Here is a 15,292-nt window from a genome sequence, read left to right as displayed (position 1 = left end):
CTGCACTGTTTGCCACACAACATACTTTCTTAAGTTCCAGAAGCTTGGTAGACACACACACACAGTTATAAAATCTGTAGGCGGCTTTGTCCCCCTCCTTGCCCTTATGTCACAGTGGACATCTTCTTTGTGACCCCGAGGCACCAAGTCAACTACCTCCCTTTTTCCTTCAGTCTTTCTGTCCTCCATGCGTTCCTTATTCATACTGTTACATAATAGTATACCCTATTTATTTTTTGTTTGTATGTTCTCTGTATGTGTTTTATGTCCTTGAATGGACAGATATATGCAAACCTTAATTTCGAGTGTGTGTGTGTGTGTGTGTGAGAGAGAGAGAGAAAGAGAGATACTGTTTTCTCCTCTGTCTCTCCTCTGCAGCATGCTGGCATCCCGCCATGCTCCAGGCTGGCTGTCCCCTCTGCTCACACTCCAACACACACACTCACACACACACACTTCAAGGGGCAGAACACTGTCTCTATCTCGCAGATCATTAGGTGTGAAAAGGCTTTCCTACAAGCATATAGCATCTCTATAAAATGTTAATGTGAACTCTGAAGCGACCTATACTTTAAAAAGTAAAGTAAATAAATAAAAAATAAAAATACATTTTAAAAAACTGCATACAAACTCAATACAAGTAAGTAATTTCACAGAACATCTAACCATGCCACATACTGTGAGAAAGACACAAGTCTTCATACCCCATGTTCTGAAACCACTTGAATAAAAAGGACAGATACCAACGGATCACATGGCCTAATTTAGCCCTCTATGCGCCTCCCGTTGTGATTCAGAGCGAGCACTATAATATTTCCTGACAGACGGGACGGACGCAAGCAGAGCACTGAAGCTGACAATGGGAGAAGTTTCTTATATTTTCCAGCATTTTTTATCTACTAATACTAGTAGATAAAAAAATTATTGATACCAAATGTAGAGCTAATTTAGTTAAGACTTGTACTCGATAACTCGGAAGAGGACACTGGGCATATCACACGTTTTCTAAAGTGGTCATAGACATCACCAGACTAGATGACTTACCTTATCCAAAGCTATAGCATCCCTTAATAAAAAATCGAACACGGTCGCGAATCGGTCATTCAGCAGAAACTCGTGCCTGGGACTTTCCGTGAAATTTCGCGCGAGACCCACAGCCACTGCGCATGCAGTCGGGACAGGTGCTGGCTGGCAGAATTCATCTTCCGAGGAGAAAAGAGGCTCTTCCAGTCTCACATACCTACACACTCAGTCAGTCAGTGATACGAGGAGACACTGGGGGTGCGGACAGCGATGTTTGTGTGAGTCGGACACCCTGACATTCTCTCTCGCGCTATAAAAGGTAAGCAAAACGGCAAGCCTTTGATGCAGTAATTCTCAAGGGCAGGCGCGAGGCTAAAAGCATGCATTTGCTTAATATATTTTCTAACTTCCCGAAGTCACTTCTCTGATGCATTTTTTAGTGGCGTGTATATTCGTGCGGTAGTTTTTGAGAGTGTGCTTTTGCCTGTGGTGGTGATGGTCATGATTAATGTTACTGTGCTCGCGAGCCTCACTGCGGACTAGGAGCTCGCGCGTGTTGGATCCTATCCCGACTTTTGACTCCCCCGCTTTGCGACTACTTCTCCGCTATCTCTGCTGTTAATTGATTACACAGGAGTGTCACTCACACACACGTCATCTCACACGTGTGTGTACGAGTTGATAGGTTGAGTCAGCATTATGATAAATTTTGCTGAGGCTGTGCCATTCGATTGTCGCTTGTTATGCCCGAAAAGGGTATGCTCATTTAAAAATGCATAATTTCTTACATTAGGCTAATGCCTTTTAAAATGACATATTATTTAATTAGTTGTGTGTGTGTGTGTGTGTGTGTGTGTGTGTGTGTGTGTGTAAGGGAGAGATGAATCGACTGTGATTGAGCTCATCCAACTGTGACTTTCCATCTGATGGCTGATAACATTGTCTCTGTTTGCAGGAGTAGTAATGGCGTTGGGTAAACTTGCTCTGTTGCTGGTGCTGTTGCTTTGTTCTGTGGTTGCATCAGCACCAAAATCCAAGGGGAAGAAGGCCAAACAGGTCATCTGTCCTTCGTGAGTGAACACAAACTGTGCACAGAAGTTCTGTTGTCTCTATGTCCTAAGCTCATGTACATTTGCATACTGATGTGCTACACCCACCTACTGTCTAGGCTGTACATATTACTGTAGATATGTCCCTATATGCTCTGGTCCTGTCTCAGCATGAAAATGAGAAAGACGGCTGCAGCATCACACCCCTCCTCCCCCATAGACCCACACTCACACAATTAAAGCAGCCACTGTCTGTGTTGGGTGTAGGGACAGTAAGACCACAGGCACAGTCTAGCTACTTCTCCTGTAGTCAGATTAAAGTTACCAAGAACAATATTATTATTATTATTATTATTATTATTATTATTATTATTATTATTATTGTGGATATTATGCATAGTGAATTTGGACATCTTAGTTGGTTTGTCTCACAGACCTATCACAGTAATAATAAAACTTAAATCGGTTTTATCATCCAGCGTCTGTTAGAGCAGCTCAGCTAGCAGATTGAAGTGTGTATTTATATCTATCTGATAAAATTGGACTCTGCATTTCTGGATGGTAAAGTATTGTAAGCATGGACTGTATAAATTACAACAAGTACAACTTACAACTTACAACTTACAACAAGTCTTACTGATCCAAGCACTCACCAGTCGTCTCAAACTGACAAGTAACTGTTAAAAACAGCACTCACTGATGCACTTATTCTTACTGTACTCTAATGTTTTTAAATTGTCCTAAAATTGTTGAGAACCGCTCTAAAACTTAAACTGTTTACTATGTTGTTAGTCGGTTTGGCTAAAAAGCGTCAGCCAAATGTAATGTAATGTAATAAATTGTAAGGGCATGATACAGTAAAATATTATTGTTTGTAGGTAGGTGAAAGATGACTGTATTGGTGGTGTCTACTGGGAAAAGCTGTTGGTCTGACTTGAATATTGACAAATCTTGACAGAGCCTTTTTGCTTTTACTTCTGACTCTGGTCCAGTATCATATTGTAACTTCAGAACCACCTCAACATGAGTGTTCACCCTGTTGTGAATGTTATCTGAGCGTCTCTTTACCCTGTAGTTGATGTTGGTGTGTTTTGTGACCAGCTGTTATGTGTGCACACAATCAGCTGTGCTCTAGGGGAAAGAGGGTGAGCTCCCACTATTAGGAATCACTGCAGATAGGTTGGAGCCAAAGGCTGTGGATCTCATGCCATCCCAAGCCTGTGAGGCCACGCTGGGTAATCGGATGTAATACAACTGATGTGAAGATTAGATAGAAGACAAAGGTGCAACACACATCCGTGTAGACTCATAAGCAGACATATAGACCAGTTTATTTCCTGTCATTGTCCACTTCCAGTCAGTTAAAGTTCATAGTGAAGGAGAGTAGAATCTGCACCGATTTTCAGTCTTGTGTCAAAGCGGCAGGCACCAGCTCACATCCATTTGTCCAGAGTCATCGGTGAGTGTGTGCACTCTCATCCTTTACTATAACTCAGCGTGCTGTGCTTCAGTAACAGCCATCCAGAGACCCACAGCCTCCAGAGTCAGGCAGCAGGAGCACTTCTCTCTGGCCCCACTCTACCACCCAGCTGCCCCCACACCAGCCTGACAAACGCACAGCACTCCACATCTAATACATCTGTGGGAACAGCACTGCACATCTAATACATCAGCACTGCACATCTAATACATATGTGGGAACAGCACTGCACATCTAATACATCAGCACTGCACATCTAATACATATGTGGGAACAGCACTGCACATCTAATATGTGGGAACAGCACTGCACATCTAATACATCAGCACTGCACATCTAATACATATGTGGGAACAGCACTCCACATCTAATACATATGTGGGAACAGCACTGCACATCTAATACATCAGCACTGCACATCTAATACATCTGCGTGAACAGCACTCCACATCTAATACATATCTGGGAACAGCACTGCACATCTAATACATATGTGGGAACAGCACTGCACATCTAATACATCAGCACTGCACATCTAATACATATGTGGGAACAGCACTGCACATCTAATACATCAGCACTGCACATCTAATACATCAGCACTGCACATCTAATACATATGTGGGAACAGCACTGCACATCTAATACATATGTGGGAACAGCACTGCACATCTAATACATATGTGGGAACAGCACTGCACATCTAATACATCTGTGGGAACAGCACTGCCCATCTAATACATCTGTGGGAACAGCACTGCAATTGCGCTGCAGGAGCCACAGCAGAGAATACCTGTGAATGCAACTGCTCTCTTTGTCAGAAATAGAGAGCACGGATATTACAATCACTGACCAGTTACTCATTTTCTGTCATTTGTCCTAGTTTTTAGATAGTAGTTCAGATTAATCTTATTGTTCTTGTCAGTGTAATTGTGGACATTTTGCTGTTTAGTGTAGAGTGCACTGTAGGTGTTTGTGGGATTACACTGATACTGCAGTTGTATGTGTGGTTGTGTTTATCTTTGCTGCTAGTTGTGTGGGCTTGGCAGCGGCCAGGCTGCTACGCGGCGTTAGTGCACTAGTGTTTGATGTTGTGTGGTGGCCTGTGAGGAGAGTGCACTGAGGGTGCTTTTGGGTGCTTCTCTCTGCCCTTGTCTGTGGTGTTTGACTCATCAGCAGGGCAGCTCTGACCTGTGGGCTAAAGCTCCCTGAAACATCCAAACAGAGAGGCACGCACACATACATCCACGTCACACCCAAACCCCACTCACTTCCAGTAGCCGCCAACGGCCTGCACCACTCAACACAGGACCAGCATGACTACATTAGACCAGCAACTCCCCCAAACACAGGATCCGCCTGGAGTGTTGTGTGTTCATATAAGTCTTTCAACTGAAGCAGACTCAACGCTCATATTTTGGTAACATGTTGTTTTTTACATTGACAGGCAGCTGTCAGCTGAGGACTTGGATCGAGTCCCTGCCAATTCAACTAGCAATATCCTTAACAGACTTCTGGTCACATATGACTCCCGCATAAGGCCCAACTTTAAAGGTTTGTCCTAACGGTTTCAACTGTAATGCCGATTTTTAATCTGGCCTGGACAGAGCCTCTGATTTTGTTTGTTTGTTTGTTTGCTGTGAGATTAGCTGGCAAGCCACTTGTTCATCCAGATCAGTGATATCAGATTATGTTATTCTAGAGGATGAGGCCAGATAGATCACAGCATGGTGTCCCTAAGGAAACATGTACCTCACATACTGCACAATGTGACAGTTATGACTGCTATAATTACATTGTTTTAAAGCAGCAGGAACATTATGATGATTTAGGCAAGGATGTTTAGAGGCCTACGCACAATGTTGACTATTTTTTCTTTTCCGTTGAGATCACCATGATTTAACAGTGTAGCTCTCTTGTAGAGGTCTTAGTTCCTATTCAGCTCTTTCCTGTGAACATGTTTATGCTCCCAGCCTTTTCATTATCATGGTCTGAATCTTTAAATCTTCCTGGAGCTATGATGAGATTCCATGTAATATTTATAAAGGAGAACTATTAGCCTGTTACTGTTGCAGACTTTCTTCTTAACTCATTCATGGTAATTCATTTTACTAGTGTTTATTTACTGTGTTTGTCACTTAGGGCTTTATAAAATATGTAACTGCTCTTCTGTTCTAGCCTATGTTCCCCAAATCCTCTCTCTCTCTCTCTCTCTCTCTCTTTCTCTCTCACACACACACACATACACAGGGAGAGAGGGAGACATCAGTACTAATGTGTGTATGGTGATTTGTTTTTTAGGAATACCTGTAGAGGATAGAGTGAACATTTTCATCAACAGTTTTGGATCAATTCAGGAAACCACAATGGTATGAGTTTGTGTGTGTGTGTACTGGTCTACAGTATGTACATAATTTACAGACATTGCTGATGTACAATTTTATAAACCAGTGTATTTGTATAACATAATGAATAGTGGATCCATAGTATGACTAATATGTATTGTCTGCATATTTAAAATGATTGAATTGTGTGTGTGTGTGTGTGTGTGTGTGTGTGTGTGTGTGTGTGTGTGTGTGTGTACACATGTAGGACTACCGGGTGAATATCTTCCTGAGGCAGCGCTGGAATGACCCTCGGCTGCGTCTCCCTGCTGACTTCAAGTCCGACGCCCTGACAGTGGACCCAAAGATGTTCCAGTGCCTCTGGAAACCCGACTTGTTCTTCGCCAACGAGAAGAATGCCAACTTCCACGACGTGACACAGGACAACATTTTACTTTTCATCTTCCGCAATGGAGATGTACTCATCAGCATGAGGTGACCACACATACACACACATGCACAAATGCATAATCAAGGTCTATCAAGGCCCATAAATGTCCGCATTAATATATTAATTTTGTGATTGATAGACGCTACTATATGTAATCCATTCCTCCTCAACACAGATTTCTGGTTCAGTCTTAAATCAATAGTACAGAATAATCAGAAGTGACTGCACATGTGTGTGAGAGTGTGTGGTTTTTATGAAAGTGTGTTAGTTGTGGCTTTATGGAGTGGTCTGTAAAGGTCTTTATGGCAGTGAAGTAAAGGGAATATTCTAGATCTTTATCTGCCATGTGTGCAGAGCCTGAGGGGCCAACCTCCCCCCCTCTCTCTCTCTCTCTTTCTCTCTCTTTCTCTCTCTCGCTGTGTGTGTGTGTGTGTGTGTGTGTGTCCCTCTCTATCTTGCGCTCTCCCCTCCTCCCTCTGTCATCTGCCTTTGAACCACCACATGCAGGCAAAGGCTAATGAAGCCTGCAGAGCTCTTAGAAACTCACACACACAGCTATTTCCCCCTGCGTGGGGTCTCCCACTTACAATCACACAAATACACATACACGTAAACACACACACACACACACACACACACACACACACACACACACATACATATAAGTAGTAATTCCAATCTGGTGCAATATAACAGTATTGTCAAATATTTTCTTTACATGATGCAACTGCTCCCACTTTGATATCATTTTAAAAGGTTTTATTCTACGGTGGCAATGCAAAGTCTATGGGGGAAAATAAGCTTGTTTTCTGTTAATATCTCAAAAAGTAAAAGTTTACAAAAAAGGAAAATACATTGCTTAGGTGTCACACCTCTTTCAAAACCTATGTTACAAAGTTTGAACGTAGGTTCTACGTTAAACGGTTGAAGCTGAATTAAACGCAGACATTTTGGATAGAAGAATAATAAATGATAAGCAGCAAACCTGACCTTCCGCGTGTGTGTTGGGGAGCGCAATGTTCCAACATTCCAAGCAGTATACTGCAAAATCACAGTGATTTCTTGCTTTTCAACTGCGGTAAGAAAAAATCCATACCGTCCCAACCCTAATCAACATCCATTAAACTATCTGCCTATCAACATCCATTAAACTATCTGTCTATCAGCAACTTTTAAACTATCTGTTTATCAACATTCATTAAACTATCTGTCTATCATCATCCATTGAATTATCTGCCTATCAACATCCATTAAACATTCTGTCCATCAACATCCATTCAACTATCTGCCAATCAACAGCCATTAAACTATTTGCCTATCAACATGCATTAAACTATCAGTCTATCAACACATTTTAAACTATCTACATTCAACTTTTAAACTGTCTACTTTTAAACTATCAACTTTCATTGAACTATGGAACCACCATGTCTATCCTATCAACACCTTAGTAACCATCTCTGCATTGTCTGTTTTAACTATACATGATATTTTACATAGCAACTTTTGCATTTTCATGCACTGGTAATTCCTTGGAATAGCTTTTCTAGTTATCATTATTGACTTTTGTGAATGTAACAAAACTTTCTGTGCAGGTTGTCTATCACTCTCTCCTGTCCACTGGCCTTGCAGCTATTTCCCATGGATACCCAGCACTGCAAGATTCAGCTTGAAAGCTGTGGGTCCAGTCTGCTTGTCTTCCTCCTTCTCTCTCAAAATCACATAATACTACATATTCATTTTCATTATGTAATGCACAGCATTTCAAATTAATGTAAATGTAAAAAGTCCATTTAGACTGTGTGTGTGTGTGTATGTGTGTGTGTGTGTGTGGGCATGTGTGTGCGCACATGTGTTTGTGCTTGTGTACACATGCGTGTGCATGTGTGTCTGTGTGTCTGTGTGTGTTTACTGCTGCAGTTGGATACACCACAAAGGACCTGGTATTCATGTGGCAGTCTGGAGACCCTGTGCAGATGGATGAGATTGCCTTACCTCAGTTTGATGTCAAACAGGAGGACATTAAATATGCCAACTGCACCAAGTTCTACCCTGGGACAGGTAATGTACACTCACACATGCACACACACTCACACCCACATACATGTGTGGAGTGGACTGAACTGGCTCATGCATAACTACAGGCACACAGATGCATTCAGTTTAACCGAACATGGACATTTCCCCCACATTTAGTCATACAGTAGGTTTAGCATAGAGTGAAGACGTTTTTTTACAGTGAGCAAGAAAACTGAGTCACTAGTAGTTCATACTTAGCATACGCAATGGTTCAGTGTGGTCATGCACAGTACCTAGGGTACAGTACACATGGGAAAGTGGACATGCCTGAAGTATGTATGTGTGTGTTTCTGTGTATGTGTGTGTGTGGGGGGGGTAGGGGGGGGCTTCAGAGAGAGAGAGATTGTGTGTAGGGTGTGTGTGTATGTGTGTGTGTGTGTGTGTGTGTGTGTGTGTGTGTGTGTGTGTGTGTGTGTGTGTGGCAGAGGATACGTGTGACTCATGTGGTATATAAATAACCTGCAGCAAGACTCATAAATCATCCCAAGTAAACAAAAACCTTAACTGTGCTCCACATGGACATGTCTATATTCATGCACATTCAGGTACACACACGCTCACACACACACACACACACACACACACACACACACAATTACCTCTGGACTTCCCTTATATAATTACACATACAGATGTTGTACAAGGATACAGAATATGTGGAGGGGTTTTTGTATAACAGATGACGTCCTGATGGAATGGAGTAATTGAACTCCCAGGAAAAGCCATTGTGACGAGATGCAGAGGAAATGAGTGAATGAGATCAGGAAGGACAAAATAGAGGAGAGGGGAGAACTATGAGGGAATGAGAGGGTTATAGGAGGGGAACACATGAAGGAATCTGTTTTAAATTTCATGCTGGTGTGTGTGTTTGTTTGTGTGTATGTGTGTGTGTGTGTACATGTGTGTACATGTGTGTACATGTGTGTGTTCTGTAGGTCATTACACGTGTGTGGAGGTGATCTTTACGCTGCGGCGGCAAGTGGGTTTCTACATGATGGGCGTGTACGCGCCCACGCTGCTCATCGTGGTGCTCTCCTGGCTCGCCTTCTGGATCAACCCCGACGCCAGCGCCGCCCGCATTCCCTTAGGTCAGCCGCCCTGCCAGTCTCTCGCCAGAGCCCGCCCACACACCCCTCTGCTCCTCTCATCTCTCCTTCCATCTCTCATAGGCTCCTCCCTTTCTCTCCCTCCTCTCATCCGCCCATCTGTCCATCCCAGGGCTCCACCCCTCTGTCAGGTCAGAGCTCTTTCTCCTCTCTTTTTCCTGTCGTGGGTGTACTGGGGTGGGAGTGGAGGGGACCAATGGCACTGTCATGAGGAGACTCACTGGCCTCTCACTCATCCTGCTGCCCTGCCCTGCCCGCTCCTAATCTATGACTGTGTTCTTCTCTCCATACTCCCACTCCCTCATCTCTCTCTCTCATCCTCTCTTGGTCATTTTCTCTCTCTCTCTACCACTCCTGCTGTAGGTATTCTCTCTGTTCTGTCCCTCTCCTCTGAGTGTACATCTCTAGCGTCAGACCTGCCCAAGGTGTCCTATGTGAAGGCTATTGATATTTGGATGTTGACCTGCCTGTTCTACGGGTTTGCCTCTCTGGTGGAGTACGCCGTTGTCCAGGTGTGTTTGTGTGGCTGTGTGTTGTGCATGGGTCAGTGTGTGTGAATGTACATTATATATGTATTATATATATAGAGAGTGTGTGTAGGGTGTGTGTGTGTGTGTGTGTGTGTGTGTGTGTGTGTGTGTGTGTGTGTGTGTGTGTGTGTGTGTGTGTGTGTGTGTGTGTGTGATATTGGATATGGTTTGCACTATGCTGCTGTACACTGTATATACTGTACGGGTGTGTTTGTGTGTTGCTCAGGTGATGCTGAATAGCCCAAAGCGGATAGAGGAAGAGAAAGCACGAATGGCACAGAAAGAGAAGGAGAAGGAAGAAAAGGAGGCGAAGAACAAGACACCCTCCAAAACCCCCAACACTATCAATGGCACAGGGGGCACCCCCATACATGTCAGCACACTGCAGGTCTGTGTGTGTCTGTGTCTATGTGTGTGTGTGTGTGTAAGTGTGTGTGTGTGTGTGTGTGTGTTTGTGTGTGTGTGTGTGTGTGTGTGTGTGTGTGTGATTTTGCATAGATGTGTGTTTGTGTTTGTGTGTTTTTGACTCTAATCAGTCAACCAAAACAGCCTCATGATTCATGTTGATGATGCCTGTGTTTTGATGTTATCATATTTTGACATTTATTTTCAATTACGTCCAACAGCTCCACACTCTCCACAGTTGCTCTCAAATTAGCTCCACTGTAGTGTCTTTATTCCAAAAAAGTAACACTGTTGCTTATTTGTGCTGTGAAGCATAATGGCTGTGAATGCCATTATTCTCTTCCCAATTAGGCAGATCATATCAGAGAGTGGCCTGAGAACCATGTGCTGTCCAGTTTCATGCAGTTCAGGAATCATGACATCTCTCTTAACTGCTGTAAAGAATAGGAACTGATTTACAGGTGCTTTGTCAACTCTAGTGTTGCTTCCATGTCAGCTATGTGTAACTTATACCACATGTGTAACTTGTTCCATAGGTGCTCTAGTTGTAGTGAGACTGTCAGGACCACGGCCAGACCTCATACTACGTGGGCAGAGCTGTCCGTGGTGCTGAAATAGCCTTGAGTCCATTTTGCTAGCTGTCACTCAACACCCAGCAAAAGAAATGCCCCGTGGTCATTACTTAGTCAACATCAGCTGTTGCAGTTTCCACATATAATTTCTGCCACCTTTTAATGGACCTCAAAGAATGTTCTGTAGAAATGAGGCCAACGCTACAGCTGCAGAAGAAAACCTACATAACATCTGTCTCTCTTTCCTTCTTGCATATGATATGGTGAAAGGGTGTCTCACACACTTGTGATAGTACAATGGCAAAGACAATCAAATATTAAATAACATTTTCAAATTGATGTATAGCGATGAAGACACTAAATGTCTATGAAACTATATGCAGAAAATGATTATGGCTCTTGCTAGTCCTGAATGTTCCTCTCTACACTATGGGCTTGCATGACAGACATCCAGCAGTAGCAGAAAGGTCATAATTACTCTCTCTCTCTCTGAGAGTGAGAGAGTGGAAGAGCGTGTGCGCGAGGGAAAAAAAGGCACATTTGATGGAATGGCTGTAATTGCGGTGGGTTACAGTGAGCGTTCTCAGTGAAATGGCAGGGGAGTAAAAGCAGGGGCCTCTGGGAGATGGGGTTTTATCTGTTCTGACAGCAGGGAGAGAACTAGAGCACATGACCACTAACCTTTGTGTGTGTGTGTGCGAGGGAGAGAGAGAGAGAGAGAGAGAGAGAGAGAGAATATGAAGGTGCATGTTGATTTTTTTTAGTGACAGGTTTGTGCTGTTTTTAAAATATGATATGGCGGTGTATGGTTGGGTGGGTGTGGTGATGTACAAAAAGGTGGCCAGTAAACTGAGTGGAGTTTGGGTCTGTAGATTGTGTGGGTATTAGTTTTTCTTGATTGCTTTGATGCTTGTGTCAACTCTGACATCACATTTTCAAAACAGTTAACACCCATGTCTGAACAAAAGCACTCTGGCCAAAATGACATATTTTGCTTGCAAATTTTGTCTTCAAACAACACATCCTGCCATCAGATCACTGTGATTTCAATCAATCATTACATACTGGACAACAAAATGCAAAAATATAGTTCTCAAAATGAGCATTTTTGCTATGTCTGTTCCATTTCTGGTATCAGAAAAAACTGTGAACAGTCTAAATGTACTGAATAAAAAATAATTGTATTAATTCCTCTCAAGATGTAACTGTCATTGACATGTAAGACTTGCCCCTAGACAAGACAAATTTCATTGAACTACAACTTGTAAATTTTCATCGAAATAGACCTACAGCAAACACCTTTTGTACTGTTTTCTTCACCAAATAGGCAATACAATACATTCTCTAAATGTGCCTTAGATCCATACTTGCAAATCACAACACAGAACAGACATGTTTGCTGATTGAAGAATTGTGCAAAGGAGTTTCACACAGGTGTATCAGAGATTATAAGTATAAGTATATATACTCTTTTGATCCCGTGAGGGAAATTTGGTCTCTGCATTTATCCCAATCCGTGAAACACACTCAGCACACAGTGAGGTGAAGCACACACTAATCCCGGCACAGTGAGCTGCCTGCAACAACAGCGGCGCTCGGGGAGCAGTGAGGGGTTAGGTGCCTTGCTCAAAGCGCGCCTACTGGTCGGGGTTCGAACCGGCAACCCTCTGGTTACAAGTCCGAAGCGCTAACCAGTAGGCCACAGCTGCCCCTAGATTCAGACTTGGCAAGGAATCTCTACCACCTGTGAAAAGATGTTTTCCTTTGGTTTAGCATGGGGAAACCAATAGAGTTTGGGGTCTTTGAATGACATCTGTGTTAACTGTTTAGCAAAAGGGTGTTAACGCAGGTCAAAGCAATCGAGAAAAACTGTAATATTAGGAAAGTTCTGGTATTGGAGCAAGCTCCAAAGGGGTCATGATGGGCAGGTAAGTGGTCAGTGCACGCCTCTATAAGTGTTAAACTGGCATGTTGTCTAGTCCCCAGGGACTAGAGCTGTGGCCCTATGCCATATGTTATGCCCAGAGGAGAGAGGTGGCTGTTTGCCAGAATCACTCAGATGATGAAGATGGGCTGTCATGTGTGTGTGTGTGTGTGTGTGTGTGTGTGTGTCTGTCTGTGAGTGTGTGTGTGCATGTGTGTGTGTGTGTGTGTGTGAGTGTGTGTGTGCATGTGTGTGTCTTTCTGTAGGATTAATCAGCAGGATTGATGTGCTGAAGTGACTCTGCTCTTGCTCTCCTCTGCTGTGTGTGTAGGTTGTGGAGACCCGTTGTAAGAAAGTATGCACCTCCAAGTCGGACCTGCGCTCCAATGACTTCAGTATTGTCGGCTCACTGCCTCGGGATTTCGAGCTGTCCAACTTTGACTGCTATGGGAAGCCCATCGAGGTCAACAATGGTCTGGGCAACAAGAAGAACAAGAACAACAAGAAGCCCGCTCCTGCCAAACCAATCATTCCGTCAGCAGCCAAGCGCGTCGACCTGTATGCCCGGGCCCTCTTCCCATTCACCTTCCTCTTCTTCAATGTCATCTACTGGTCTGTGTACCTGTGACCAGCGTAGAGGACCTCAGTGTGGATGCATAGAAACACATGAACACAAGTCACCATACATACTCCTTCAGTCTGAAAGTGTGTGTCATTAATGTGTGTGTGTGTGTGAGAGAGAGAGAGAGAGAGAGTGTGTGTGTGTCTGTGTGTAAAAGGATTTGGTTTCACCTCAGCACAACGCATAGGCTAAAAAAAAATATTGGTTCCGATAACTTGGTTTGGTTTGCACTCTAACCTGGATAAGAAAAGCAACTCTTGCCAGCTTTTCCTTACTGGAGGTTTCTGTGACTAATGTGGCCCAGCTCAGTGTGTGGAGGAGTGCTGAGGAGCTGGAGCGGTGCTGATGAGGACGACTCTCCCTGGAGGACTACACACACTGGAGGATGCCATTCCTGCAGGTACTGCCCAAGTGGACTGACGCAGAGGAGGCTGGGGAGTGGAGGAGCCTCGGACGTGGTGTATGAGTTGGTCACAGCACACTCCTGTCGTCTCTCAAGCTGTTTCTCTGTAGTCCATACCTGGGAGAGTTTTTTTTTTGTATGGGGGAAACGGGCATCCTCAGCTCTGTCCTTCTGTTTCTATTGTTTTGCACCGAAGCTATCTTTCCAGTGTTCAAGTCTTCCACTATTCAAGTTGAATTTTAACAGCATAACTGCTGAAGGTGTGTGTGTGTGTGTGTGTGTGTGTGTGTGTGACTGAGTGAGTGATTACAATTTGCATCTGAACTGCTTCAAAGCAAAATAACCCACAACGGGATTGCTGTCTGTGTGCGTGTGTGTGTGGTTTGTGTGTGTGTGTATTTAAATACCTTGCACGCTGAAGTAAAGACATTAATCCATTTACTAATATATGCAGACCTTTCTGTATTTAAATAGCTCCAGGCTGGGGTTTTAAACGTGAGAGTAGAGGGACAGGAACAGCACTGGGTACTGTGCGTATGTGCACGTGCATGTATGTATGTGTATGTGCCAGGCTGCTGGTGGACAATTTCTCAGGGCACAGGATGCTTTAAAGGACTGATACTGGAATTATTGTAAATAACATGCATTATGGGAATGGCTTCTGTGTACAAACACATCATGAATAAAATAAACATATAAACATATTTTCTCTGTTTATTACTGTAATAAGTATAAGTACTTCTTTGATCCCGTGAGGGAAATATGGTCTCTGCATTTATCCCAATCCGTGAATTAGTGAAACACACTCAGCACACAGTGAACAGAAGCACACACTAATCCCAACGCAGTGAGCTGCCTGCTACAGCGGTGCTCAGGGAGCAGTGCGTGGTTAGGTGCCTTGTTCGAGGGCACTTCAGCTGTTCCTACTGGTTAGGGTTCGAATCGGCGACCCTCTGGTTACAAGTCCGAATCACTAACCAGTAGGCCACGGCTGCCTCTTAATACATGATTGCTCGTTTCTTCTTTGGTTGATTTACCATCAGTTGCTTCATGATAATGATGACATTTTTTTCCTGTTCAGTACCCAGACATGGTCAACCTTTCAAGTGCTCTCTCTAACTATGAAACTGGGTTGAGATTTTTTCTTGTTCTTATGTCTGTCAAGCAATTCCATTGGCTATTTTTTAAACAGTAATATTAACTAAATTATAGGAATAGGAATTAATTAATCTAAATTAATCGCATATATAATTTTTGCTGTGAAAGTATTTTAAATATTTAAATTCAAATGAATCATTGAATAATCAGCATTAGTGACATTAAA

The 15,292-nt window shown here is 43.3% G+C and overlaps 1 protein-coding gene across 1 annotated transcript; it reads left to right on the top strand.

Annotated features, from left to right (window-relative positions):
* Positions 1-749: 749 nt before the first annotated feature.
* glrba (glycine receptor, beta a) lies at positions 750-14,637 on the top strand. The gene is made up of 11 exons (XM_042102495.1): positions 750-1,342; positions 1,979-2,093; positions 5,000-5,106; positions 5,854-5,921; positions 6,145-6,371; positions 7,923-8,005; positions 8,248-8,388; positions 9,342-9,494; positions 9,876-10,024; positions 10,269-10,430; positions 13,275-14,637. The coding sequence occupies exons 2-11, from the start codon at positions 1,987-1,989 to the stop codon at positions 13,569-13,571; spliced, it is 1,494 nt and encodes a 497-aa protein (XP_041958429.1). The 5' UTR covers positions 750-1,342; positions 1,979-1,986; the 3' UTR covers positions 13,572-14,637.
* Positions 14,638-15,292: the final 655 nt, after the last annotated feature.

The sequence above is a fragment of the Alosa sapidissima genome, chromosome 1 (genome assembly GCF_018492685.1).
Source record: "Alosa sapidissima isolate fAloSap1 chromosome 1, fAloSap1.pri, whole genome shotgun sequence".
Taxonomy (NCBI): domain Eukaryota; kingdom Metazoa; phylum Chordata; class Actinopteri; order Clupeiformes; family Clupeidae; genus Alosa; species Alosa sapidissima.
Note: the sequence above shows the minus strand (reverse complement) of the source record. Positions and strands in the feature narration are given on the sequence as shown.

Excerpts from the sequence above, each read along its gene's own strand:
- glrba (XM_042102495.1), top strand. The coding sequence starts at position 1,987 with ATGGCGTTGGGTAAACTTGCTCTGTTGCTGGTGCTGTTGCTTTGTTCT. Across the intron at positions 2,094-4,999 it reads AAACAGGTCATCTGTCCTTC|GCAGCTGTCAGCTGAGGACT; the intron begins GTGAGTGAACAC and ends TTACATTGACAG. Across the intron at positions 10,025-10,268 it reads TGGAGTACGCCGTTGTCCAG|GTGATGCTGAATAGCCCAAA; the intron begins GTGTGTTTGTGT and ends TGTGTTGCTCAG.